Genomic DNA, 26,048 nt, shown 5'->3' with positions numbered 1-26,048 from the left:
CCCATTTTGGTGCAGAAAGAACGATCAATCGGTATAAATAAATTTTTTTTATTGATTTTTAATTAATTACTCAGATAAGTAATTAATAAATTAATTGATAATTTTTTAGTGCAATCCATTGATTGGGTGGGTATGCTGCTCTGGTCTACGATGCTCAAATCCTTTCATAGGAATATGTGGAGTATAGAAATATGAAATAAAAATTTTATTATATTATTTATAGAAATTATGAATTATTTAATTTGAATAAAATTATTATTAACAATTGGAAAAATAAAATAAAAAAATTGATGACTGCAAGTCTTTGGCTTTATTCTTTTTATTATAAATATTTTTGGTCTAATTATATTTTTACAATTTTTTTTTTATTTTTACTTTTAACAAATATTTTTTTTTTTTACATTACTGAAATTTTAGAACTTTTAATTGATTAATTGCCTCTGAATTTTTTACTTTTTGTTAAGTATGAAATCTACTTCCATTTTGGCTGACGAATCGCCATTTTTTTAATTTCTTGCTAAGAAAATTGAAAAATCGTTTTAAAATTGTCGTTTTTTTTTAAATCTTAAGTCTCCTGACACAAACCAAGATTTTTTTTAAAAGCTTAAAAAAAAATTCTGAGAGCAGATTTTTGAAATTTGGTTCTCGAATTTGTTATAAAAATTAATTATAAGACTTTTTAACCGCTACATTTTTGAGTACGCTCTTTTTAAATTAAATTTGAAATTGTTAAAAATTTATTATCGGACAATTTTAAGACTTTTTTAAGACGCTCTGTTTTAATGTACCGCGGCTCTGTCGCTGTTAGTTTATCTTAAAATAGTCACGAAAAATTAAAAAAAATTTTTTTAAGAATATTTTAAGATTTTTTTAAAGACTATTTAAAAATTTTTTTTAAAACTATTTTAAGATTTTTTTAAGACAATTTTTAAATTATTTTAAGACTATTTTAAGACTCGATAATAATTTTCAAAGCTGGCTCTGTGTTATCGTTATATTTTCGTAACAAATTCAAGAACCAAATTTCAAAAATCTATTTTTTTTAGACGTTAAAGACATTAAATTCCGGAAAATAATTAATTAGATTTGCGATATAAAAATTTTTAATTAAAAAAAATAATTTATTGATTTACTCGTCATGATAGAAGGATTTAGTTTTATTTAATAAGATTTAGTAATAGTTATTAGATAATTTATTAAAGCCCATTTATTTCTACAAAATAAATATTTAAAAAATTATTTATTGCTAGTTAATAAATCGTTTATTAAAATTAAACTAATTAATTTTTTAACTAATTTTACCGAACTTTTTCACTCAAAATAAATTAAAATAATCAATTTTAATAAAATATAAGATATAAAAAAAATAATCTCATTAAATTATTTTTTATTTGAGAGATTTATAAAATTAAAAATTAAACAAGTTTTTAAAATTTCAATAATAGACAAATTGAAAAAATTAAACTCCTCTGAGAAATGACACAAGCCATATTTTCAACATTAAATAAAAATTATTGTTTTTCAAGCTAGAGTTCCGGGATTCGAGACTTTTCTTCAGAAATTTCCTCCTCTTTAAGTATCTTTTTTCCGATTTTTAATATCACTAATAATTATTGAGTTATTTACAAAAAACTGAGAATTTTTATTTTGGTTATGTTTTTTGTTAATAACTAATAAATATTTATTTTGATGTAATAAGGCTTTGTTTATATTAATATAATTTATTTAGAATAAAAAAATAATTTATTAAAATGTAAGAAATAATATTGACGGGTAAAAAATATTTTTTTCTTTCAATTTAGTTACTAAATCAGTTAATTATTCCGTACTAAATTCTTCTATCAGTGTACAAAAATATTAAACTTATTTTTCATTGAAAAAAAAATTTTATAAATTAAAAAAAATTATTGATCATTAAATTTCGATCTTTTTCCAGTCGATTAAATTTCGTTGTATAAAACTACTTAAGAAATATTAAAAACTAAATTTCACTTTCCATTATATTATCCTAGATCTGAATGGAAAAATTGACAGTGAAAAAAATCAGTCAAGTGACAGACAAATATATAATTTACAATTCCAACAAATGACTATTTTAAAGAGGACATATTGGCTAGTTATTGTATAAAAAGTATAACTTGAGTACACTCGAATTTACCCGTAGGCGTTTTGGAGGTCTATGGACCATTGTTGTCCAATATACAACCAGTATAGAATCTTTTATCCAAAATTTCATTTACTACTGTGCTGTGTATAATTTACAATACATAATACCAGGTTAAAAAATTTTCTAATGTGACTTTGTGCTCAGTAGACACAATAGTCGCCGTATTTGTGGAAGTTCATTGATGCACTCGATTTTATGACAGAAACAGATAAAATGAAGTCTGCACATCTGCACGTGGCTTACCTGTTCCCGGTTAAACTGGTCTACTATTTTATTATATTAAATTTATGCTTTTTAGAAGCTATTTTAACGCTCGTACGTTTCCTACGGCTTCTATTATGCGCTAAGTAATTGTCAAAATTTTCCTTTTTAAACTTTTGGAACTTACCGATCGACCTTTTGCTCAAAAGACTGCCACGCGGTTTTATTACTCTTGTTGAGGATATACTAGGTGAGAAACTCTGCGGGATGTCACAATAATAAAGAAAATGTGTGAGGTTTTTTTTTTAATTTAAAAAAAAATTTTTTTTTTTTAAGATTTTGAGTCAGAATTTTTTATTGTTATTTTTATTTATTTATTTATTTTTTTTTTATTTAAAAAAATTTTTTTTTTATTTTTTTTTTTAATGATTTTGAGTCAGAATTTTTTATTTTTATTTTCTTTTTTATTAATGTCATTTTGGAATTTTTAATTAATAATAATGAAAATAATTCAACAATATAATTTTTTTTTTTTATCAATAACAACTTTGCATGTTATAATAATAATAATTATAATAAATTACAATACAGTTTTATTATTCAGGGACTGAAATTCCCGGATTAAATAACGATATTTATTCTCCCAAAAATAATAACAATAATAATAATAATAATAAAAACATCAACAATCTAAAGATATAAAAATGTCTTGAGATTGAATACAAGTTTTAATTTTAATAGACAGGGTGGTTAACAAACGCTAAATTTTTGTGACCACCTGAGGTTCGTGGTTACGATTTAACGCCTCAGAGGGTTGAATCCCGTTCTACAATTTATCACCCGGCTTTCGAGTTGAATAAATTATATCTAGAATACATAATAAAAAAAAGGAAAAAAAGTAGTAATAAAAAATCCAGGGAACGGCTAGATGAAATGAATTTTTTTTGGTAAAATTAAAACGACGGCACCCCGTTGTTCGTTACTTCTCGCTGCATACGATAGTGTAGCTATAAATGAGCGTTAATGACGGCTGTCACTCGTATTTTTTATTGTGCTTTAAGAAAAAGAAAAAAATTACGGGACCTACTCATTAATTTTTCATTTTATCGAAAGTTTAAATTAAATATTTTATTTATTTATTTGAATAATTTCAATCTACGTAGCCTAATAATTAATAAAAAATTATAAAACAGTAGATTTCCGGGATTTCTATAAAAAAATTCCAGAATTTACAAAAAGGAAAATTTCTTCCTAAAAATAATTAAAAAATCTGTCAATTAAATTTTAAAAATTTAATCAACTTTGAAGTAAATTTCGGAACCTATTTTAATTTTGACATCCACACTAAAGCCTCGAGAGGAAATAAAACAAAAAAAACCTTAAAAAAAACTTAAGAAACGAAACCGAAAGGCAAAGATTATTTTCCTTGTGGATTTAGAGCCGTTAAAAAAACAAATATTTTGAGAATACATTATAATAAAATACATTATTGTGTGTTTCTGGTGTGGAGCGTATGTGAGACAGTGAAGAAGTAGCAATTAACCTCTAACCCTTTCTACGTCAGCCGGTGACGCTTCTCTTGATTCTTAATACCAATGCTCTTTTATAATACTTCACCTTACTCTCGGTCGTTACATTACCGGTAGGTGTTGGGCCTTACACTATATATAAATATGTAGACAAATAAAATATATAAAGTTACTTGGAACAGTGAAAAGAATCGATTTATCTTGCAGAGTCAGCTGACGGCCTCTAGCCTGCACTTAACATTTTTTTTTTAATTATTCAATCCATTATTTTCAATTTTTTTTGGTCTCTTTGTGGAGGCGGAGCTCACTGAAGTTTTAAGCCTTCACTTTAAATTTCTTGGCTGATTGAAAGCCGTACAATTTCTTCTTTTCATAAAGAATTCGCAATTTTTTTTAATTTTTATTATAAATTACAAAAAAAATTTATAAAAAAAAATTTGGAAATATTTTCAGTGAAATTTTATTAAAAATAGAAAGATATGACATGAATTTGGCCTTTAATAGACAGAAATTTTTATAAGATTGAAATTAAGGATCTTTTTTTTTTAAATAAAATTCATTTTAGTGATAGAAGAAAATTTTGTCTTTATATGTACTCCTGGAAGGATTTTTCTGATAGCGAGAAGGCGTAGCCATTTAGCGGCAAAACCAAGAACTAATTTCTAATAAATGCTATAATAAATAGGACCAACTATTTTTAAATGAAATAGAAAAATTGTCAGTGCTAATTTGAGTGAAATAGATATTGATAAAATTAAATAAAAAAAAAATTATGTTAATGTAAATTTTTTTTTGTCGCAAAATAGTTTTTAAATGGCAAAGATAGTTTAGACTGTCACATAAGGACAAGATTTAATGTGACAGCACTGTACGTAACTGTTACGCTGTTTTCGAGTTATTTGCTAGTTTATACGCGACAAGCTTTTCATTTTTGTAATTGCCACTAAGTTGAGATAAGAGCAAAAAGTACCGACGATTGCTGTTTCTCCACTCACTTTTATGTCCCTCCGTTTGTTTTTGTGATAATTAGTCTCGGGATTTATATTGAGGCGTTAAATTTTTCCAAGAGAGGAATTTTTGAATTTTTAAGGAAACTCGAAAAATTTTATAAGATTAGCGATAAAAATTTTTAATTAAATTTTTTGAAGATTTGGTCGATATTTTTATGAAAATTTAGTTAGAAAACTTGTAATTATTTTTATTAAACAAATTTCTAAAGAAAAATAAATTCATTTGTCAAAAATTTGAAAAACTTCAAGTGCAATTAAAAAAAATTTTTTTTGTTACAACTTAATAAATTAAAAAATTAAAAACGCTGGCTAATTTTAGTATTGTGATATTTTTTGTTAATTTTGCGGATAAGTATTTAATATTTTTTTGTGTCAATTTAACACAACAAATGTTAAATTTACACACAAAGTGTTAAATATTTAACACAAAAATTTTTAAAACAAATTTTTTTGATGGAAAATTTTTTATTGTGTTTTTTTGTAAATTTTTGGAAAATTAAATCTACAAATTTTTAATAAAATTCTTCAATAATAAAATTTTCTTCAAACATATTAATTCTGCAATTTTTTAAATTTTGCAACTAAAACTCCAAATTTTAAATAAAATTTTCCAAAAATTAAAATTTTATCAAAATAACAATAAAATTTTCATCAAAAAAATAAAAAATTTTGAATGAAATTTTTTGAACAAGCTTGCATCTGTCCATGACAAATTTCGCACTCGTGACAAAAAATAAAAACCCAAAGATCGATTACAGTGTCCAGTAAAATACTGCTTCCTGTTTGAGAGCCTTGAAACACTCATTGGCAACTCACTAGACATTATTATGCTCTAAACCTAAAAGTATTTTCATTGTTATTATTATTATCGGGGATAAGTATTCTCAGAGACAGTTCAGAACTTGTATGGAGTGCAAAGTATTGACTATTGAGGGAGTAAAGGCAGCTCATTCATACTTCATGAATGGTCAATGGTCAATACTCACGTCCAGAGGACCAGGGGAGGGGGAGGGGCCACTTCCCGTCGAGAATGGGGATATTATTCTTGAAGTGACTTTGTAGTGGAATTTCATTGACTATTTGAGGGATTTGATGCGCTAGTCAATTCAAAAATCCTCCTCCGAGAATCTAAACATAAAATGATTTTACATTCACGAGTCTTAAGTCGCTTCCAAGTAAAATTACTCACTTGAATTATTTTATTTATAAATTTTTATTAGCTAATTTTTTTTTTTTAATAGAAAAAATGAAATATTTTTTTCAAACTTTTTACTATCTTGAAGACACATGTCTAATAAGGGATCACTGAAATTTTAAAACTCCTAATACAGATTTCCCCACTCCTACCCAAGAATCTATCGAAGAAGCTGCAAAATACAGACCACAATATACAAAAAAATTATTTTTAAAAAATTTTAATTTTATTTTTGACAAATAGATTTTTTTCAAAAAATGAGTTTTAAAAAATTGCATTTTTTATTTTTTTAAAATTTCTACGCGTCAATTTTTTTTGCCATAATTTATTCGTTAAAAAAAATTATTAAAATGATCTAATATCTGCTAAATTAATTTTCATATTTATTAAAAGACATTTTTACATATTTTGTAGGTGAAAATTAAATTAACCGACGTCGGAAAATTTCGATAATTTTTTTTATTGAAAAAAATTAAAAAAAAAAATTTTTTTTAAATATTTTTTTTAAGTTTTTAATTTTTTAAAAAAAATTTTAAAATATACTCAGAAGAAAATTACATTATTCAAAGAAAAATAAAATATAAAAAATAATAACAAAATGTGAGATAGACCGATCGAGATACACGATACACTGAAGCCTCTTGACCCCCTCTGGCTCGAGACTTTTTATTTTAGTTCCTGTCCAGTAAGATCCAGCAAGAGAACCAGTACTATACGAGTAAAGTTAGTGTATACCGTATACTTATACTTATTTCTCCTGGTATCCTCTCCCGGGGGCAATCAAGTGGACACCTACCATACGACAGCTGCAAATCGTCACTTGCGCACGTGCGAATTCTTACCTTTACTTTTGCTCTGCTTTTTACAAGCTCTTGTTTGTTCCTACCAAGCATAATAATAAAAACAGTTTAAAAAATAAATAAATAATTTTTATTAAAAAAATTTAACTAAGAAGTAGAAAATTATTTTTATAATTTTTTATTTTACGGACTAGTTCGTAAATTAACCGACGAGCTTTTAAAATTACGGAAATTATTAATTTTTAATTATATTGCCGGTAATTTTTAACAATTTCACAGAAAGTTACTTATTTTTTAAGGATTTAAATATTTAAAATTACAGGAAAATAAAATGTGTCTAAAAAAAAAGTAGTCCAAAATTCAAGGGAATTTTTTTAAGATTAAATTAACACAAAAAACTGTTAAATATTTAATATAAAAATTTCTAACACAAAATTTAAAAATAAAAAACTTTAAAAAGTGTTGTTATAAATTAGTTAATTATAATCTGGGAATTTTTATAATTTATTTAAAAATTTCACATAAAATTTCTTGTAGTGTCTCCAAAAAATCAGCATAAATAGTAATGAGACGGTAAATGAAAAGCATCCACCGCTCGGAACTTGGAATTAAATAAAGAGCATATGGAGATATGTTCCATGAATCACATCCAGGTTTTATCTCGGTAAAAACTTTAGCAATTACACCCACTCATACACACATAATATAAACTTGCATATGCACGGTGTACAGCTTGCACAGGCAATAATTCAACATCGTTAATCCTGTCGGCACATTAGTAATTCTTAAACTTTTTTATGACCCTAACAACCGAGCGGAGCAGCTTGGTAATATCTCTCCTCATTAATTGCAATCAGCTTAAATTCCAAATGAAAATACCTTTATAAATTAAACGACCTGTACAGCGTTGCAGGAAATTGTAAAATTACCTCCGAGGTTAAGCCTTAAAGGTCAATAGGTACAAGTTTTGTCGTAAAAAAATAAGTTGGAAATTTTCCTTTAAAGCAAATTGCAAATTCAATCTTAATGATAAGCAATAAGTGATAAGATTATGTTTACATTAATTTATGTGCATACTCTGTAAGTTCTAGAGTGCTCTGATTTTGTTTATGTACGTAGCCATTACATTGTTAACTCAATAACCAGTTACCAGGCAGCCAATCGTAACTCTATGTTATTAAGCCAACAAAAATTACAATAAGCGACAGATTTTTCTTCGGTGCTCTTATCTGTCTGCTGTAGATGTTGTAATACAGTATGCAATGAACGATCAAATGTTCGGTGCATTATGTCCTCGGGCGAGCGTAATTTTTGTAGGCGTATTGGAATTATTTTCAAGAGTACTTTTTTGTTAAGTTTTTTGAAAAATAAATTTATGTTTTTTTTTTTTGGTGAAATTTTAATTTTCCTTTTAAAAAAAAATTTTTTTTCATCTTACTGCACACAATATAATTATTATCGGATATTTTGTTGTCAACAATAATATTATCATTAATTTTCGGGGTTTGAATTTCTAAAGAAACTAGAAATGATTGAAATTAAATATTTAATCAATTTTTATTTGATTTTAACTAAAAATTCCTTTAAATTTTGGATTATTTTTCTGTAATTTTGAATATTTGTATCCTTAAAAAATAAATAATTTTCTTTAAAATTGTTAAAAATTACCGATATTATAATTAAAAATTAATAACAGCAGTAATTTTAAAAGTTTGTCGATTAATTTACGGACTAGTCCGTAAAATAAAAATTCTAATGCTTCTTTCTGTGCACAATATAATTATTATCGGACATATTGTTATTAATTTTCAGGGTTTAAATTTTTTAAAACTACAAAAATTAAATGTTTAATTAATTTTATTTGATTTTAATCAAAAATTCCTTTAAATTTTGGACTACTTTCACTAAAACACATTTTATTTTCCTGAAATTTCAAACATTTTAATTTTAAAAAATAATTCTTGTTTATTATTTTTACCCTAAAAAATTCTTCAGTAAAAATTAATATTATTTTTGATTTTGAATAATTATCAAAAGAATTGTAATTAGACAAAAAAATAGCGGTATATCTCTACAGTAATTATTTTCATTCCTCCGATTAAGAATCAAAACTCACCCAACTCCCTAGTAGTTCCAAAAAATGAACTAATTTTCTCCAAAAAGATCTTAATTCTGCACCTTGCTCCCAAGTCTCCCAAGTTTCTCAAACACACCTCAATAAAAAAAAATCCACCGCTCCTGTAATCTGAAAGATTTACCAAAAAAAGTCGACCTATTCCTCATTAGTAGACCAACCAAAGACACGTAAGAACATAACGGACCTGTTCTTCTCCTCGGATGAAGATTCCATAGACCAAAAAGGCACGCCTCAGAATCTACAAATTTTTTTTTCCCAAAAAAACTTAAACACCCATGAACACTGTCATTTTGACCTCAGCTGTTGCAAGTTTTTTAAAATTCTAGAGAAACATTTTTAACTACAAAATTGCGAGCACTATTTTTTTTTTTTTTAAGACGAAATAAGAAGAAATAAAGAAAGAAAGCAGAAGTCTATCCCTAATTAAGGTACCAAATCATAGTCATAGTATTACTAGCAGTATTTATTATTATACAGTAAGATCTGATAATTATTTTCTAAAATAGAGGTATCACGCCACAATATCTACGATTACCGTCGTTTTGGCGTATTAAATTCTATTCAGAAAAAAACAGTAAGGATTAGATGGGCAGTTAGTCTTACATATGCCACCCGAGTAACCTCCAACTTCTGGGAAAGACAAAACTAGATAAATAATAAAACATTTATCGTATAATTTATAAATTTGCGGACAAAATAGTCGATTATAGATATAATAAATATAATACGATCGATTATCGTATTATTGGACTCATTAGTGGGCTCTCGAGCACATTTCTGGGCTAGAATTATCTTAGATCGGATATTTAAGCTAATATGAGTCTCCTCGATGCCTGAATCTGAAAATCTAAGGGTACTTTTGATTTATCGGCAAATTAAGAGGAGGTGGAATTTATTTCGCTTTATTTATGGGATTTTAAAGGATTTTCGGTATTTAATCAATGACACTAATTTTACGGAGTTTAGTTTTGTTCGCTGTTGTTAGAGGAGGAATAAGTTACTGTGGAGAATTTATTTCAAATTTTTCTACGGTGTGGTTTTAATTATTTGTCGGTATTAAAAATAAAAAAAAAAAATTTTTTTTTGATACAAAATAACAAAAAATTACTGCATTGATAAAAAATGACGATGCAATTTTTTTTTTATTATTTTGAAAATTGTTGTAATTTTTTTTATCAAAACTTGAAATTTTTTTAGCGAATAAAATTGCTGCATTATTAATTTTTGATAATTTTTCAAGGAATTTATTTTAAAAAAATTTTTGAGTCAGTTTCTAATTTTTTAATACAAAGAAAAATTATTGAATTGATAAAAAGTGACGATACAGAAGTTTTTAATAATTTTTTAAATAATTAATAATTGAAAATTGAAAAAAAAATTTTTTGTAAGATAATTTTTGACTTTTTAATTGAAAAAAAAAAAAAAAAAAAAAAAAAAAAAATTATTGCATTGATAAAAAGTGACAATACACTTTTATTATTTTTAATTTTAATTCCCAAATCTTACAAAATTATTTTTGAAAATCTTCTTCATAAATTTACCGAAAAAAAAAATTTCTTCATTTTATAAATTATAAAAAAAATCAAATTTGATTAGAATAAATATTAAATTTCCGAAAGAATTTAATAACTAATGAATTTTTTGCTTAGATCCCAAAAAAATAAACTCTCTAACACGTCAACGCATTAGCCGTTCAATTAAACCTCTCCGGAGTCACAAAAAAAAAAAAAAATATACAGTAAATGATCATGCACAGGTATTGTGTAACAGGTGGCCGTTCTGTTAAATCTATAGCAACACAAAAAAAAGACGAGTTTTGACACGTGTTCTAGTAGACCCCTTAGGGTTACTTTTTTCGAGTCCATTATAGAAAAAATTTTCCTCCGAATCTCGATTAGCGTTTCATAAAAAATTAACCAACGTTTTTTTTTTTGTGTTATTGACTAAAGACTAAATAAATAAGCAGAGGCGCAATTTAAGATGCTAATCATTTGATCGATGATTGCTCGTTATTCACGGTGAGTCTTAGTAAGATTGATTTTAAATTGATGATCGATTTTCATAATCTTTCAAATTATTATTCAAAAATTCAAAGTTGTGATTTGGATGACAATGCCGGTGGTTATTTTATCGACTCCCTGTTTCGGTTATGATAATGCTAATATTTATTCATTTTTATTATTATTATTTTTGTTTGATCTGTCACAATATTAAGGAGATCCACGCGAAGTAATTAAATTTTTAAAACTTCCTTAAAAAATTAAAAAATATTAATTTAAAGTTCTGTTAATTTTTTAGGCCAAAAAAAATTAAGGATAATTTTTGAAAAATAAATTTTTTAATTTTGGATTTATTGAAAAATTAATTAAAAAATATTAATTTAAATTTCTGTCAATTTTTAAGTGAAAAAAAAAAATTAAGAATAATTTTTGATAATTTAATTTTTGGAAAATAAATAAAAAAAAATTTTTTAATTTTAGATTTATTGAAAAATTAATTAAAAAAAAAATATATTAAATTAATGTGTAGATAGAATTTTTTATTAGTAGCTTAATAATTAAAAAAAAAAAAAAATAAAAAAATATTAATTTAAAGTTGTGTTAATTTTTTAGATGAAAAAAAAAAAAAAAATTAAGCATAATTTTTAATTTAATTTTTGGAAAATAAAATTTTTGGACGAACTTTTCTATCAAATTGATAAATTAAATTAAAAAATTCAAAGATTCAAAATATTTGCGATATTAAATGCGAAACTTCTGTAAATAATTTCGAAGGAGGACAAACCGGTTAATTTATATGCGAGTCCTTTAGATAGAGAAAAAAATAGGATAAGATATATATTTAAACTCGATAGCAAAGCTTAGAGAGAGCCGAAAAAATAGGCTGATTCAAATGCAGCTATTTGGGGTCTAGGTCCTTCCTAGACTTTGTTTTATTACAAAAACTCTACGCTCTTAATGCTAATATAATACGGATACGCCATTTCCAGGATTTTATTATCCGCGTCGTTAGGGCTCAAAAAATATGCTACAAACCAACAGCTAAATTCTGCTTTGTCATTTATTTAATTTACATTTTTCTCGGAAATTCGCAGATAGAATTTTAACAAAAAAAAAAAAAAATTAAGAATAGGATGAAAAAAATTTTGAGGAAGTGAAAAATTAATTATAATTATTTTTAAGAATTTAAATATTTAAATTGTTTTAAAAATTTTTTAAATTTGTGATAATCAATTTTTTCTTTAAATTGTTTATTTTTTTATGAATTTTTCAAAAATGCAATGCAATTGATAGAAAATATTTAAGGATCATTTAAGAACAATTTTTTTCATAATTTAAGGTTGAAAAATTTTTGGTAAATATTTTCAAATGTCACAATTTTAATTTTTTTTTTTTTGAACGAAATTTCTATTTGATTTTATTTAAAAAAAAAAAAATTATAAAAATTCTAAATAAAATTTTTCTAAAAAAAATATTTAAAATTAAAAGAAGACAAGAATGTTAGGTATGAGCGAACCTGGAAGTAATGCAGGTTAATCGATGCATCGACCCGTGTTAAACACCGAGATAGGCTTGCCTATGTATCAGCACGCCGGGATACTTTCGAGCAAAGCTATTACAAGTTAAATAGTTATAGAGTGTTTTAGTATAATATAATATACAATGTATAAAGTACTTATGCGGTCGTACAATATGTACGAGGAAGAAGTCTAAAAGGATTTTCTTACACCTCCGTGTACCTCGGATGATATCACTCAATTTAATAGCACTCTTCGTGATAGAACGTTTCCGACAACAATCAACGATAAATTTTTCTGCAGTCGTGACTATTGTTAAAAAAATTTTAATTCGACATTATTTTCTTACAATGAAAAAATTGTGATAATTTTATTATTTACTGGATAAAATGTTAGTTTAACAGACGGTTAATAGATGGCGCCTTCTATAATTTCTCAACAAAATTAAATTTTTTAATAAGCTTTTTTTATTTATTTTTTTCTACAAATTAATTTTTTTATATTTTTTTGGAGCTCTTTTTCCAATTTTTTAAACTGTTAAAAAATTATAAAAAATATAGTATCAAAAAAAGTGTTATTAGTTCCCATGAAAACTATTCTGCATGACTAAACACCAACCATAAAACCCTTTCCGTCAAAACTTAATACTCAATACTTTATAATCCATCAATCAATATCGGTCTTTACAATAAACTTCCCATTTTATTTTATTATTACTGTTATTTTTATATTTATATTCGTTAAAGCAACAGCATGACTCGATGACTTGCAATCGTTACCCTTCAGCACTTAAAAAAAAAAAAAAAAAAAATATAAAAATCGCAAGGAAATTATAATGATAGCGTTTCGAATCTATTTAGACACAATAAACGTCAACAGATAATTTCACCTCTTTTTTCTTCAATATAATGCACACCTTTTTTTAACACGTCACTGACGCAAAGACGCCTTTGAATTTTTTATTTTTTATTTATTTACATTAACACGGCTGTAAATTATCTTAATGTATTTTTGCCGGTCACTATGCATATGCGCAATAATTAATGGTGAGGATAAATTCAATACAATAATGATTCGTGAATTTTTTATTCAATTTTAAGGGTGTCGATATTTGTACAATATTAAAATTCATAAGCAATTTTTTACGCTTAGTAATTTTTTATTGTTATAAATTTCTTTAAATTTTTATTTTAAATTGATAAATGTTATTAACTAACTTAATTAATTAATATTTTCTACAATATCGTGATTAAATAATTAATAGTCATTTTTTAATGCAAAAATTAAAAAATAAAAATATTTTATTTTTTTTTATTGAATAAAATTTAGAATTTTTTTTTACAAGAATTTTTAGATTTTTTTTTCTGTTACATAAAATAAAAAAATAATTTTTTTAATTTTGTAATATAAATTAATAATTGCAATTTTTGATATTTTAATTGAATAATTTTTATTGAAAAAAAAAAAATTAAAAATTTTTTAAATCCGAAATTTGATCCGAAAATGACTAAGCTCATAAATAATAAAATAATTAATTATTTTTTAATGCAGAAATTAAGAAATAAAAATATTTTTTTTTTTTTTTTTAAATAAAATTTAGAATTTTTTTTTACAAAAAATTTTAGGAATTTTTATTTATTACGTAAAATAATTAAATATAATTTATTAATTTATTAAAAAATAAAATAAAAAAATAATTTAAAAAATTTTTTTTAAATCCGAAATTTGATCCGAAAATGACCGCAAGCTCATAAATAATAAAAAGCATTAAATTACAATAATCCGGTCCAATTAGATAAAAAATTTATGGTGATAAAAAAAGTGCTTAGATCCTTGTAATGGTGTGCAGTGGTGTGCATAAATAACCGAGGAGCGTCAACTAAAAAATTAGCATTAAAATTCTCAGGCGGTAAAATTTAAATTTAATGGGCATATACGCAATTTCGAAAATATTTTTCACTCGAGCGAATCCGTCCATAGATTTTCATATTTAAAATATACCTCAAATGTTTAAATTTAGCTGAATTCTATCGCTCGGAAGGACCCGGATCCTCACGATTAAAGATCAGCCTTCAAGGATATCGGCGGCTAAAGCTTAAAAGATAAAACGTCGCCGCCTGCTATTATAAATTTAATACTTTATTCTTTTTCTTATTAATTTATGTGTTCCAGTGGGAGAAAGAGACCAGCTCTATTACCCATGAATATAAATCCCTAAACGCTACTAGCCTTTGTTCCTCTCGATACTTAATATTATAATTTATTATTTATAATTTATAATGTAGTCAGAATGAGATATTAAAAAAAATATCATATCCCGAGAGACTTATTGTCTACTTTTGCCTTTATAGCTTACCTATGCTATTAGAAATCACGTAATTTGCTCTAAAATCGGTAATATTCATTCCGATTCACTTGACTAGACGATGTTATTACCATAAATTATTTTAGAGGCTCGTTTAGCCTTTCAGTCAGCTGCCGAAATTTTTTTTTATTTTTGGATAACGCAATAAAAGATCTCTTGTTGGTAATGACAGATATTTTGAGGTAAAGTGTTGAAATAGTTATTGACCACTTTTTTGTTCAAAAATCTCATACTCGATATAGTTCCAAAAATTATTATTATTATTATAATATATAAAATTATAGACTATAAATAAATTAAATTTTGCTTTATTAAATAATTAATTTTTTTTATAATTAAATAATTAAATAATTGATTTAAAAAATATTTTAAATAATTAATTGCACAGTACACAAAAAAAAAAAGGTTCACTTGAGCCAAGAAAATATTTTTTTTCTAATTTTTTTTTTGAGCGAAAAAAAAAATTTTTTTTGACAAGAAATTTCACTTATTACAAAAAAAATTAATTAAGAAATAAATTGATCTATAAAAAATTTATTTAAGTCAAAAACATCTTGATTTTTTGGAGAAAATTCAGCCTCTTCTGTGTAAAAAAAAAAAAATCGTCTTAAAATTGTCGTTTGTTTAAGATTTTAAACGTGACACAAGCCAAGACTATTTTAAGACGTCAAAAAAAAATTCCGAGAGCAGATTTTTCAAATTTAGTTCTTAAATAGTTTTAAAAAAATCTTTAAATAGTCATAAAAAATCTTAAAATAGTTTTAAAAAAATTTTTCGAGATAATTTTAAAATGAGCTAACAGCGATAGAGTCCCGTAACATTAAAACGGAGCGTTTTAATTTTTTTATTGTCATAAAAAAAAAATTATTACAAACTTTTTTTACAGTTAAATTTTCTACAAAAAAAAAAAAAAAACCTTATCTTTAATATTCTAATTTCCTCACACAATTATTAATAATTAATTTTATCTGTATTTTAATACACACCATATATGGTGTGAATAATTTTTTTTTCTTTAAAAATTAATAAAATGAGTTCTAATTGCTCCAATTAGTAACTAATCAACAAATAACAATAATTAAATAACATTCTCAATAAAATAAATGACAAATGCACACCGCGGTGTGCAAAAGAATCAATTAACGTTAAAATTTGCGTATGAATAAATTAATACGCCGTTTATTAATGAGGTGTCGAAAAGTCTGTACAGAGAAATAAATATGACCCAAAAAAAAAAAAATAATGATAATTATTATCATTATAATTAATGCACACCATAATGTAATCTTAAGTGCATGTTCTCAAACTCAAACAGAGACGTAACAAGACAAATTAGTTGCGTGACTTTGAGCATTACCGTCTGCTTTGGGATTGTAACCTGAAAATCACACACACACATATATATATATATATAAGGTTGTTTTTATTTTGTCGCCAACACACCGGCCGTAATTTCTGGGCAGATTGAGCCGTCAGCGAAAGCGCAATATTTTACCGAGATGGCGAGCGATAGGTGCAGCCCATCGGCTCTTGAATACTAAGTAGCTCCGAATAACTAAAAAACGCTTTTGATGTTATAAATGTCGACCAGTTTTAGAAAACCATCCACGGAGAATTCCCAATCTGGCGGAATATTTCCTGAGGGAGGATCACGGCTGGAACTATCAATCAATTTATAGAAAGCGCTTTTTACAGAAACGAAATATATTTCTAGCCCTAGAAATCACGAGTTGAAATTGAAGACGTTCGTGATTTTTTGCCAATTCGATCCTTCAGCGATATCGAAAACGGGAATCGATCTTTCAGCGATTCGTATGCCAGATGGCTGTGTTACAGGAAATTATTTACAAGTGTTATAATTGAAAGATTTTTTAAATTAAAAAAAAAACATTTAAATTTTTTATTAATGCAAAATATTCTTAAATATTGGAGATAAAAAAAATTATTATTTTAAATTTATTTTTATTTGAGTAATAATTATTCATTATTAAAAAATAATTTTTATTCAAATGTTGGAAAGATTAAAAATATTAATCATAAAAAATTAATAAATATAATTGTTTTTAAAAATAAAATGTGTCTTAGTAAAAGTTGTCTAAAATTTAAAGGAGTTTTTGAATGAGATTAAAAAAAAAATTAATTAAATATTTATATAGTTTTTAAAAATTTAAACCCTGAAAATTAATAATAATATATCTATTTAAAATCGTCTTAAAAAAAATCTTAAAATAGTCTTAAAAATTAAAAAAAAAATTTTTTTAAGACTATTTTAAGATGGAATTAAAAGCGACAGAGCCCCAGAACATTATTTTAATTTTAATTCGATTTTTTTTACACAGAATGCCTGATAATAATTATTTTGTGTGCAGTAAGATGAATTAAAATTTTTTATTTTACGGACCAGTCCGTAAACTGACAACCTTCAAAAAGTTTTTAGTATTTAAAAATTTATTATTGTTCATAAATAATTGCTAATGACAACAGACCAATATTTGAGCTGAAAATAATGACAATTTATCGATAAAATTGTAAACTAACTAAAATTTATCTATCCGATTCTCCCTCAAAGCAATATTTCACCGCTTATGCTCCTCTGCGATCCCCAGAACCAAAATCCCGAGCTAGTAAATATTCGATCCCATTCTAGTCGACAACTATAACAACCACCATATTTATATTTATATTTATAAGCACACATATAGAGATTAGAACCGCCGGTAAAAGAAAACTTAATCTCCGGGTCATCTAAGATCGGACTGGAGATTCCTCTTATTTCAAAGGTTTGAGAATCTCTCCGGGGTCCAAAGCCTGGTAGAGCACTACATGTGTGTACTATGTGTACTATGAGCGTGTATAAGGAGGATCTTCTGGTTTCTAGTCGTCTAGTAGATCTTAGCCAAGATAAGGGTGCTTCTGCGTTATTCACAAGACCCACATCAGCGATCACTGCACTCTTTTTATTCAAGGCATTGTAGCTCGCGCGTGGCCTCATCGAATTTACGAAATAAAATTCTGCTTTTAAAGTTGAGACTTCCGGGAGGATTTATGGACTCTTTTTTTTTTATTTTGGTGTTAGATTTTTGGGAAAAAATTGTAACAATGAAACAACTTGAAATTATGTGGGAAAATTTTTTTTGTAAGTCTCAAAGTTGTGAAATTTTTTATGGAAAAATGATTTAACTTGAAATTAAATTTTTTAATAAAAAATCTACACATTAAATTATTAAATTCAATTTTAAAAATTTTTTAATAAAAAATATTTCAATTATTATAAAATTAATTCTAAATGAAACTAGAAACTAATTTTTACTCTGTAACTCAATAATTTAAAATTTAGCTTTTTTCATGGGAGAAGATTTCGCTACTATGCGCCACATATCGGATATTTTCAAAACTAAGTTCCATAAAAAATCATATATGGGCATATGTGAATATATTAGGCCATATATGGACATATGTGGACATATCAGACCATTTATGGACATATATGGCAAATTTTAAAACCATGCCATATGTAAAAAATTTTCAAGTCATGTCATATTTTTTTTTAATAAAAAAAAAAAATGTTACTGCTATGTCGAGTAAAAAATGTGTTACCTGTAAATTATAAAATTTTTTTAAAAATCATTTAAATAAAAAAGAAAAATTTATCTCTTTAAAAAATCATTAAACAAGATTAAAATCAATGAAAAAGAGTCTTGAGTTAAAGTTATGGAGATAATGGATAATGGATTTGTTGTAGTGGGTCGCGATGCATCCAGACTGTAATCCTAGTCATTTGGACTTAAGAATAATATATTTTGACGTTAAATATGATCTTGATCGCTTGTAACTCTGGAGATCGAGTTTTAGATTGGGGAGAAGAATAAATTCGTGCATTATTCCGTATAATTTTAAGATAACCCCCGGCAACTAACAATAATAATAAAGTTACGAGCCAACGAGATCTTAAGTATCCTCCACTTTCTTATCACTTTGTCCTGCTCGTCATGTTAAGTTAAGTTGAGTTAATATTACAACAACTACAACAGCTACAACGAGAACAGTATTAAATAAAACGAAACTGGGTGCTTTCATCGCAACAAGAGTAACTGGTGCTTCTTGACATTAAAGTACGCAATAACGTGTAATGTACATGGGTTAAGTGATGATAAACATTTAAACAAACTGTCTCGATTCTCGATTCAGATACTCCAATCCTGATACCAATAAATTTTAAGTGAATGAAAACATTGTTATTAATTTTTATAGCTACTGATTTAAATTGAGATTAAGCGGATTCGATTTTTCTTCTGAATTATACTAAGTAAAAATTTTTTGATATAGATATATGGCATTTTTAGTTTGATATGGCCAATTTTCACATTTATCATAATATAAAAATTTTTTACATTTAGCTTAATATGGCAATTTTTTAATATATGGCATCATACGGCAAATTTAAAAATATGGCATTTTTTTTTTTATGACTCGAATTGGCAATTTTTTTTCCATGATTTGATATGAAAATTTTTTTATTTATGGTTTCGTACGACTAATTATACATATATGGCTTTATATGGCAATTTTTTTATATATGGCTTGATATGGCTTGATATGGCCAAACCATAAAAATATTTTTTTAATATATTATAAATTTAATCCTCTTGTCCATTAAATGTGATTTGCAATATGAAATGATTAATTTACACGCCCAATATTAGCACCCGAATCACCTGACTCAATTAACACGCCCTTCGTCTCGGTCATATAATTTTTTTTCTGGTGTTTGTGCCAATATTCAAGCCTGAATAATTACGATAAAAATCCTCCGCTCCGGAGTTTATCATTATAATGTTATTAGTTGTTATTATTTATTATAAATGATGATAATGATGAGCAGATAATGGGACAGTATAAGGACCGCGATGATTGGAAGCTGATTACCGAGAGCAGGGTTAGGCCAAATTATATGAAATAGCTTCTAATGCTTGATATTGAGTGGAAGAGAGGTAAATTAGCTGGAGAGGAGGATTAGGAGGCATTAGTTCAGGAAGACTGTGAACATTTCCAAGGTGTTGATCCTTTATTTATAAATTACTGTTTTGATGGTGTCTATACACTTATACTTATAAGGTGCTCTTAGGAATTTGCCGCTGTCGACACCTGCCGGTCTAGACGTGTGAGGTTAGGTCAGTTTAAATTCACTAAGATTATAATTAACTCTTTAGAAAAAAATTATTTTTTATTTAAATTATAATTTTACAAGGCGGTTAAAATTTGAGTTTTTTTTTTTTTTTTTTAATTCTTGCTTAAAATATGAATAAATTGATGGTAACATTTTTTGTAGAAAATTTAATCCTTTATAAAAAAAAGTTTCTTATAATTTTTTTGTATCAATAATTTAGCCATAATTAGCACTTTAAACTATTAAAAGCTCTAAATAAATTCTGCGTAAAAAAGGTTCAGTAGTTTTGACGTAAACTTTAGTCAAAATAACCCTATTTTATTTTTAAATTTATAGATTGTAAATTTAAAAAATAATTATAAAAATTTAGCGATCATTAAGACAATGAGAAATTAAAAATCAAAGAATCGTAAATAAATAATTTGCCTGTACGAAGGGCACTGAAAAATAAATTGCCGGCTTAATACGACATCATTACCATGCTCTTTATACCTAAAAAATATTAATATACTTTATACCTGTGGATGTATATGTAAGCGCGTTGGTTAAAGCCTTTAAGGCCCCAAGGGTTCCGCTGAGCAGCTGCCGCGAAATGACCCTCAGCTTCTCTATAAACATAATTAACGAAAACTCATATAATTAATGAAAAATCCGTCAATTAAGGCTTTTCTGGGGTATAGATATCAGAACACCTTCTTTGTCTTACTCATTAGCGCTGGTGTTTGTTTTTTATATCAATCCATTAACTATTAACACCCGGATTGTATAATAATCTCACATTCTAGGAAATTGTCGGCAGATAAAAGGGTTTTGTTTGTCACCAAGCCTTGTCACTTTCCTTAAAATTATAATTATTGATACCCGTCAATGTTTTTTCGAGGCTTCTGTTTTATCGAACAAAAATATCTAACTCAGGTTTTATTAATTAATTTTGGAGAATTTTAATTAATTTTGATAAAATCTGGAAGATTTTTTTATCATGTCCAAGTTTTTTTTTAATTTATTAAAAATTTAATTAAATTACCGGAAATAATAAACAATTTTTTTATTAATCACCTGAAACTTTAATTTTAATATTTATTGACAATAAATTTTCTATCGACGATAAATCGATCAAAATTATTACTTTACATGTGTCTAATATGTTTTTCCGCTTATGTATTAATTATTCAAATTTTTAAACTTGAATATTTATAATTTATAATTGTTAATAAATTATTCGTCAAGTTTACGCGTAAATTGAACGGGTATAAATACGCTGAGTAGAAGAATGTTTTTTATCAGAAGTAATATTTTAAAACTTGTGTATTTTTTTTTCTGCAGAGTAAGTAAAAATATTGATTTTAATATTAATTTAAAGTAATTAAAAAAATTATAAAATATATTTCAAATAATTTATTTTTTTAATAAAACAACAATTATTCTTATTACAATGCAAGAAAAATTTTTTTCAAATTTTTTTTACGACAATTTTTTATGCATGATAATATGGCAATTTTTTATATATGGCTCAATATGGCAAATTTTAAAAAATTTAATTTATTTTTTCCACTATTATATTTTTAAATTAATTATACGTTTGAAAAAAATTTTTATTATTTTATTCTTTTTTATAAAATTCATACCCTGAAATATATTTTATATAATTTTTTTATTAAAAACAAAATTAATAATTTTTTAATGACACAAAATTAATGAATTTAAAGCTTAATATCAAAATGTCCAAGCTGTTTTTGGTTGCCTTTTTGATTGCACTATTCGCTTTGGGCGCCTATGGTATTTGCGCAGAGCGAGGAGAAAGAGTGAGTTTTAGATAAAAAATTAATAATAATTATTTTTATCAATATTAATATAATTATGAAACCTTAATCGCTGCAGTGTGTTCATGGCGACCATTGCTGCAGTAACTGGTGTGTCAACTCAAAGTGCGACGTAGACCCACGAACCCACGACCAAGGCGGATTGGTGGAGCGAGTTGCTCGCTTCGGTTTAGGAAGAAAATAAGCCAATCATTGTGAAAAATATTTTAATTTTGTAATAGATTATAAAAAATTTGATGTAAAAATTATACGAGTTAAAAATTAGAATATTAAAATGATAAATGATTGGAGAAAAATAAAAAGTTTGAAAAATTCTTATTAAATTTGAATAGCAAGTTCGTAAAAAAAAAAAAAAAAGCAAAGGTTACTTAACAAGTTGATTTAACTTTTTAGCTGCAGTTAGCAACTAATTTGCCGTAATGTATGCGATGAAAGATGTGCCGAGGCACGCGATATCATGGAACTAGCTTGCCAAGTAACATAAAGGAACTCCTCTAAAACACAAGACAGCCGGCTGCAACAATAATCTGGTTTAAGTGGCAACTACTTATTCTCGACTAACTGACTTCACTCACTCGCTAATAAAAGCTAATCATAAACATCCAGTCATTCTCTTTTTTATTCACAATTTGACTTTGTAATTTTGAAAATACATTCCAATTTATAGAGACTCAACAAGGGAGAGAGTAAACTCAATGCCTTGTTACACTGGGAATTATCGTATTCTCTGTAATTTTCACACTCTTGTTTGATTTTATAGCCAAATCTTCGTCTAACACCTTGGGCAATTGTCTGATCGGTATTTTGTGGAGCTTTTGGTTGAAAAATTTGCCGACTGATGGGTTTTTTATTTTTGTGTTGATCATGGGAAAAAATTTAAGAATTTAATGAAAAAAAATTAGGTGAACAATAACAATAACAAGAGCAAGAGCAAGAATTGAAAAAGAAAGTCGAAAAATGATAACAAAAATACAAAATAAGAAAATCAATAATGAAAACATCAAAAACAAGAAAATCAACAATGAAAACTATAAATAAAAACAAAAATAAGAAAATCAACAATAAAAAATCCAAAAAAGAACAAAAAACAAAAAAACAATAACAAAACCAAGAAATTTAATACCAAAATCAAAAAATTATCATGAAAATACAAAAACATAAGAATTAACAACAAAAACAAGAAAATCAACAATAAAAACAAGAAAAACAAGAACAATAAATAACAACAAAAATACAGAAAACATTAATATCAACAGATAACAACAAAAACACAGAAAACAACTAGAAAATCATGAAAGTCAAGATCAAAAACAAGAAAAATAACAGAAACAAGAAAAACAAAAAATAATAACAGAAACACAAAAAATAACAAAAACAAAGACAATAACAAAAACATGATAAATAATAAGAACAAGAAAAAATAATAATAATAATAATAATTATGAAAAATAATTTTTTCAGAATTTTGGGTTGAAACTTTCACAATAAATTAATATTAAAAAATCTTCCAAGCGAGAAAATTGAGGTTCCATAACGATGCAGTAAAACCTTTAAAAGATGGCTGTCTCAAAAAACTCACCTTTTAATTTTTTATTTTTTGTTATTTTTCCATCCGCAACACCCGCCACGGAAATGCGGATCAGGAATATAGCGGGTAGAAATTTTTCAGGTAAAACACTAAGTTTTTACGGCGCTCGAAGGCGTTACGCCACCTACGCGAGCGTGGTGTACTGTCGTAAATGCAAATTTCGCGCTGTTACACACTTTACAGGCCATACAGCCGAGAAATACGCCGTATTACTAACTAAATCCCCGTGGCATCACTATTTCCTCGGTATTAAAACGTTTTATCTCCTCATTTTATAGTCCCATTACTTTTTTTTTTTTTTTTTTTTTTTTTTTTCGTCCTGGGAACACTAGACCGTAAAACTCTAATCAAATGTGAGGAGTAACACAAATGTAAATGTAAATATATATTTAAATACAAATTAATAATTTATTTTATAGAAGATATTTTTACCAAATTTAAAATGTCCCATTTAATATCAGAAAATAAAATATTTTTGTGGAGTTTAATCGCAAGCGAGAAAACATAACCTATTGAGGGTCATTATGTCCGGTAATATGGAATTTATGAGCAAGCACCGAGCGATAACTACACTTAAAAGCTTGTAAGACAGGTGTGGACGAGCAAACGTTCCTCAAAGCAAAAATTCGACTCCACACCCAAACTTTTTTCCTTTTTATTATTTATTGTTACAGTTGTTGTTGTTGTTGGTACTTTTGCTCGGTTCGTTTATTTTTTCCCCCTTTACAGTGCATTAAATCATGCAGCCCAAGTTATATTACTCTTAAATAACCCGGTAAATGGATCCATTAAAGCTTAGGCGTCAGGCATCCAAGCTCCCAAATAGACGCTATTAAAATTATTATCGTTTGTGTTTTTGCCGTGAGAAACAAAAAATTCAGAAGTAATAACTATTTTATCTTGGTAATCCTTCATTTAATGAAATCAAGGTATATTACTTCGCCGTGAGGCATACAGAGAGAAAAAATGAGGAAATTTTTTCGATTTTTGCATGGAGAAAATTTTATAATTTTTTCTATGCAAATTTAGACATTTTTCCCTTGAAAAATTTGGAAAATGTATTTAATTCATGAAAATTTTTCTACGTCTACATGGTAAAAATTTTCACAATAATTATCAATATTTAAAAATTTTTAATTTTAATTTCCAAAAAAAATTTAAAACATCACAAAAATAGAAAAATAAATTTTTTTTAATCGAAATTTTTCATAGTAAAAATTATTATGTTAAAATATCAAATTTTCCTGGTCGAAAATTCCTTTTTTTTTCTATGTAATGTTAAAGTTTTCAAAAAAAAATCCAAAGCACAAAAAAAAGTAAAAAAAATTTTTTTTTTTAATTAAAAATTTTTCATGGTAAAAATTGTTATACTGAAATTGAAAGTTTCCATTTTTTTTTTTTTTATAATTTTTAAATTTCCTAAAAATTTAGACAAAGAATCACCAAAATAAGGACAAATATTTTTTTTTTTTTTTAAATTTCTACGGTAAGAATTTTTTTGTTAAAATTGAAAATTTCTATTTTTTTTTTGACATAATTTAAAAATTTCCAAAAAATTCAAACAAAGCATTACAAAAATAAGAAAAATAATTTTTTTTATTGAAAATTTTCATGATAAAAATTGCTATGTTAAAACATAAAATTTTCCTTGTCAAAAATTTTTATTATTTTTTGCCTAATATTTAAATTTCCCAAAAATTCAACGCACCAAAAAAATATATTTTTTCTCATGGCACGAATTAGCTAACCAACTCACCCACTTCAAATCAGATTGAGCCTAGACCCTTGAGAAGAACCAGTTTGTTGTTGACATTTCATGTTCATTAGGCTGGTTAGCAAGTCCATGTCGAAACAGCGGCTAGATGAGATCTGAGCGTCTCGAAGAACGTGAAGTTAATTTATTTTCTCAAAAATCCTCTCGGGTTAGCAAGCAATTAGGCCCGGTCATGTGGAACATAATTAACGCGTGTGGTGTTAATGAGCCGAAGAGGCGTCAGATCATTGAGATCCTTTCCGAAGATCAGCACGCCATGGCCCAGCCCCTTCTTATTGTCAAAGATTCGAAAAATCCCCAAAGCAAGCCTTTAACATTTTTTTTTTTGAAGAAAAAAAACCTTTGCAATGACAACTGGTCCTGCATGAGATCCTTGAGGAAACTCAAGCAGCCTTGGATCGGCATCAATGCTCGAAAAACTGGACCAATCTCCAACACCTGTAGCTTTTTTCAGGAAATTAATAATTCATCTATCAAGGGTGCATTTAGAGTCGATCCGCTTCAGATCTCGGCTGAGCTAATTTCACTGAGCAAGACAGTATTTTTTAGCATGTCCAACTTTGGATGGACATAAAAAGGGAACTTTTTGCCTTGGAACTTTCTCCAGCATGAATAATATAGAATATTTGATGAAGATGATGATCATAACCGAAGCAGCCGACTTAAAGCCGAAATCATTGGCCAGGATTGGAGCGTAAGGGTGCACTTAGATACTTAGCGGCGATCGAAGGCCCGCGGACATTGGTGGGAGTGGCTGGAGCGGAGATAAGAAGAATAA

General features: G+C 26.3%; 1 protein-coding gene across 1 annotated transcript; it reads left to right on the top strand.

The window, feature by feature from the left end:
• Positions 1-21,342: 21,342 nt before the first annotated feature.
• On the top strand, positions 21,343-22,231 carry LOC141536782 (uncharacterized). The gene is made up of 3 exons (XM_074257514.1): positions 21,343-21,412; positions 21,795-21,890; positions 21,967-22,231. Exons 1-3 carry the CDS (start codon positions 21,359-21,361, stop codon positions 22,090-22,092), a joined length of 276 nt encoding a protein of 91 aa, XP_074113615.1. The 5' UTR covers positions 21,343-21,358; the 3' UTR covers positions 22,093-22,231.
• The last annotated feature ends 3,817 nt before the right edge of the window (positions 22,232-26,048 follow it).

The sequence above is a fragment of the Cotesia typhae genome, unplaced genomic scaffold (genome assembly GCF_013202065.1).
Source record: "Cotesia typhae breed Kobodo isofemale line unplaced genomic scaffold, CoteBio_Ctyphae scaffold_45, whole genome shotgun sequence".
Lineage (NCBI taxonomy): Eukaryota > Metazoa > Arthropoda > Insecta > Hymenoptera > Braconidae > Cotesia > Cotesia typhae.
This window is presented reverse-complemented; position numbering and strand designations above follow the sequence as displayed.

Bases quoted from the DNA above. Each gene is read 5' to 3' on its own strand.
- LOC141536782 (XM_074257514.1), top strand. From the start codon at position 21,359: ATGTTTTTTATCAGAAGTAATATTTTAAAACTTGTGTATTTTTTTTTC. The intron at 21,413-21,794 runs GTAAGTAAAAAT...ATGAATTTAAAG, and splicing joins TGTATTTTTTTTTCTGCAGA to CTTAATATCAAAATGTCCAA. The intron at 21,891-21,966 runs GTGAGTTTTAGA...TAATCGCTGCAG, and splicing joins GCGCAGAGCGAGGAGAAAGA to TGTGTTCATGGCGACCATTG.